Genomic DNA, 3,474 nt, shown 5'->3' on the forward strand with positions numbered 1-3,474 from the left:
AATTGACCTTTGTAAGTCATAATGGATGCTGGCTCCAGTGGGGTAACATTTTATGTATAGGTCCACGTTTTCATGTAGCCCCATATAACGGTACCTCCCGATATTCGATAATTTGATGATTATTGACACATTTTTCCACGGATTTGTCTAAAAATTGGCCTTTGTAAGTCATAATGACTTCTAGCTCTATTGGGGAAACATTATATGTATAGGTCAACGTTTTCATACAGCCCCCATATAACGGTACCTCCCGTTATTCGGTATTTTGGTGATTTTTACCACATTTTTCCACGGATTTGTCTAAAAATTGGTCTTTGTAAGTCATAATGGATTCTGGCTCCAGTGGGGTAACATTATATGTATATGTCAACGTTTTCATAAAGCCCCCATATAACGGTACCTCCCGATATTCGGTATTTTGATTATTTTTGCCACATTTTTCCACGGATTTGTCTAAAAATTGGCCTTTGTAAGTCATAATGGATTCTAGCTCCAGTGGGGGTAACATTATATGTATAGGTCAACGTTTTCATATAGCCCCCATATAACGGTACCTCCTGGTATCCAGTATTTTGATGATTTGTTGCCACATATTTCCACGGAATCGTTCCGATGATATGAAGATATTGATATTAAAAGTTTGTAGCGGGTGACAAAACATTCGCTGTATAGGTCCCCGTTTACTTTAGACTCCATATAACGGTACCTCCCGATTTTTGGTATTTTGATAATGTAAGTCGCAATTTTAAACGGAATTGGCCCAAATTTGTTATTTGAAATTTGTAACAAGTTCTTAATCCAGTGGCTAAGCATTATATAATATTCCGTTTAGTATTTGGGGTTTGCAATGGGGTATGACATTGTATTTATAGGTCTACGGTAGCAACAACTTTATTTGAGTATGTATAGCGCCTATATGATGGTTTATAAAAGTTGTTATTGTTTGTGCCACAAATTTAGGGTAATAGATTTTAGTTTATCGCCACAGGTAGTATGGTTGTGATTTTTATTGCCTCTGTTTGCTTGATCCTGTTTTTGTACTGTTTCTACAGGTAGTACAGAGTGCATTTTGGTAACAATAACATAATAATTAAATGTACCTGTGGGTTATATAATCAAAACTCTCTTAAATTACCAGTAAACAAAGGTTAACCATAATAATAAAACTAATGTAATATACCTGGCGGTAATAAAACCCTCCCACTCGTCAACTTGGTTCATATACCTGGTACTCTACGCAGATTTTTACAAAACATCTTACCTGGGCAGTAAGTATTTGTGTATATAATAAACCAACTCAACTTTAACAAATCAGTTCACAACGAATCGTTAAACAAAACATAACCTAATACCAACGAAAATAACTGAAAAGTTTTCTATACAGATTTAAAACTGTTCCAATTCGACAATCAATAATTATGCCTAAACTACGTAAACAATCGGCACTACAACGTCAACGAATTATGAGGCAACATCTTCACAGTTACCGTGAACGGAATTTAAATGACGATCGGCTCAGAAACTCTCAACAGTTAGCAACAAGGAGACAGGATCCTGAATATAGAGAAAATGAGCGAGAAAGGGATAGAGCAGCACATTCAACTCGGCGCCAAGCAGTAAACTATAGATCTGCGGAACAAGAACGGGATATTTTGGCACACTCTATTCTCCGAATGAATTCCAGTTATCGAGCAACTGAACAGGCGCGCGATGCTTTGGCTCACGCTAATCGAAGAATGGATCCAACGTATAGGGAAGAAGAACAACAGAGGGACACATTGGCCCATTCAGTTCGAAGGATGGATCCGACGTACAGGGAGGAGGAACAACAAAGGGACACGGTAGCCCACTCAATGCGAAGAAGGGATCCGACGTATCGCGAAGAAGAGCAAGAGAGGAATACACTTGCACACTCTATCCATCGGATGAATGCGACATTTCGGGAAGGAGAACAAGAGAGGGATACTGTGGCTCGATCTGTTCGGAGAATGGATCCAACATACCGGGAGGAGGAACAACAGAGGGACACTTTGGCCCACTCTATTAGGAGAATGGATCCAACTTACAGGGAGGAGGAACAACAGAGGGACACTTTGTCCCACTCTATTCGGAGAATGGATCCAAGTTACCGGGAGGAGGAACAACAGAGGGACACTTTGGCCCACTCTATTAGGAGAATGGATCCAACTTACCGGGAGGAGGAACAACAGAGGGACACTTTGGTCCATTCTATTCGAAGAATGGATCCGGCGTATCGTGGAGAGGAACGAGAAAGGGACTCTTTGGCAAGATCTATTCGGCGACAAAATGAAGAATACCGCCAAGTCGAAAGAGAGAGAGACACAGCAATGCACCGAGTACGTCGAAGAAATCCAGTTTTCCGTATTATGGAACAAGAGCGGAACACTTCAGCTCGTCGTGTCACCAGACAAGTTGCTATGCAAATGCAAGAAGCAGAAAACAGGATGAGAAGTTGCCGCGTCCTTATTCATCGTATGAATCCTACAAACAGAGAAAATATAAACATGAGACAAGCTCTGAGAAGTTCAGCAAGGAGAAGAAATTTGTCGCCGGATTCGAGGTCACAACAACAAATTCAAGATACTTTGAGGTGCAGAGCTAGGATAATTTCCAATTTTTGCAATATTATCAAGAGCGGACCCACAGAAGTTTGTATTTGTTGTGGAGGTCTTTGGTTTGTTACTCAAATTAAGACTCTCCGCAAAACATTTGTTCTACAACAAGTAAAACAGGCGTTAAGTTCGGCCGGGCCGAACTTTGTATACCCTCCACCACAATTAGTGTTTGAAGTAAAACTAAATATTTGTTTTCTTTTCTTTCAAACGGATGTAAACATTTTTTTTGAAACACCTTTCCTTTCTCATAACTTTCACAGAAAAAATTGTACACATAAGAAAATTGTACACATTAGAAATAAACACGTTTTAGAAACATGTTTGAAACGCCAAATCTGAAAAGAACCCTCATCTGTACATCAAATTCTTATTCTAACACAAAACATAAAAAATGGTTATTTTGTTTTTTATCTGTATGTTTTTTATTACCTAAAATTCATTGTCTAAATACAATCTAATTATTGCTATCTTAATTAACGTTATCTTATTTTACATTTTATTCTTAATATGGATTTCAATATAATTAAATATATAGAAGTCATACATGAATCGAATTCGTCATTCATTGCATTAATATTATGTTTATGATCAAACATAAATCTATATATTAATACAGATTACAGAGTAAACAATAAAATATTTTACAAAACTCTATAAAAACTAAATCTATTAAAAAATGTGTTTACATTCTATATTATAAGTATAACATTCTAATTATATATTACTATTCCATCATGGTGGCTGTGAACTGTGGCGTAAGTGCTACAATTAATATTTAAATTTTCTTTACTAAATACCCAATCGATGTGCGTACCGTGATTCGTTGTTGGTATATTTC

General features: G+C 37.2%; 1 protein-coding gene across 1 annotated transcript; it reads left to right on the top strand.

Annotated features, from left to right (window-relative positions):
- The first annotated feature begins 1,418 nt into the window (after positions 1 to 1,418).
- LOC131804636 (trichohyalin-like) lies at positions 1,419 to 3,271 on the top strand. Its single transcript, XM_059127688.1, has 2 exons — positions 1,419 to 2,611; positions 3,253 to 3,271. The coding sequence occupies exons 1-2, from the start codon at positions 1,419 to 1,421 to the stop codon at positions 3,269 to 3,271; spliced, it is 1,212 nt and encodes a 403-aa protein (XP_058983671.1).
- The last annotated feature ends 203 nt before the right edge of the window (positions 3,272 to 3,474 follow it).

The sequence above is a fragment of the Musca domestica genome, unplaced genomic scaffold (genome assembly GCF_030504385.1).
Source record: "Musca domestica strain aabys unplaced genomic scaffold, Musca_domestica.polishedcontigs.V.1.1 47, whole genome shotgun sequence".
NCBI classification, from domain to species: domain Eukaryota; kingdom Metazoa; phylum Arthropoda; class Insecta; order Diptera; family Muscidae; genus Musca; species Musca domestica.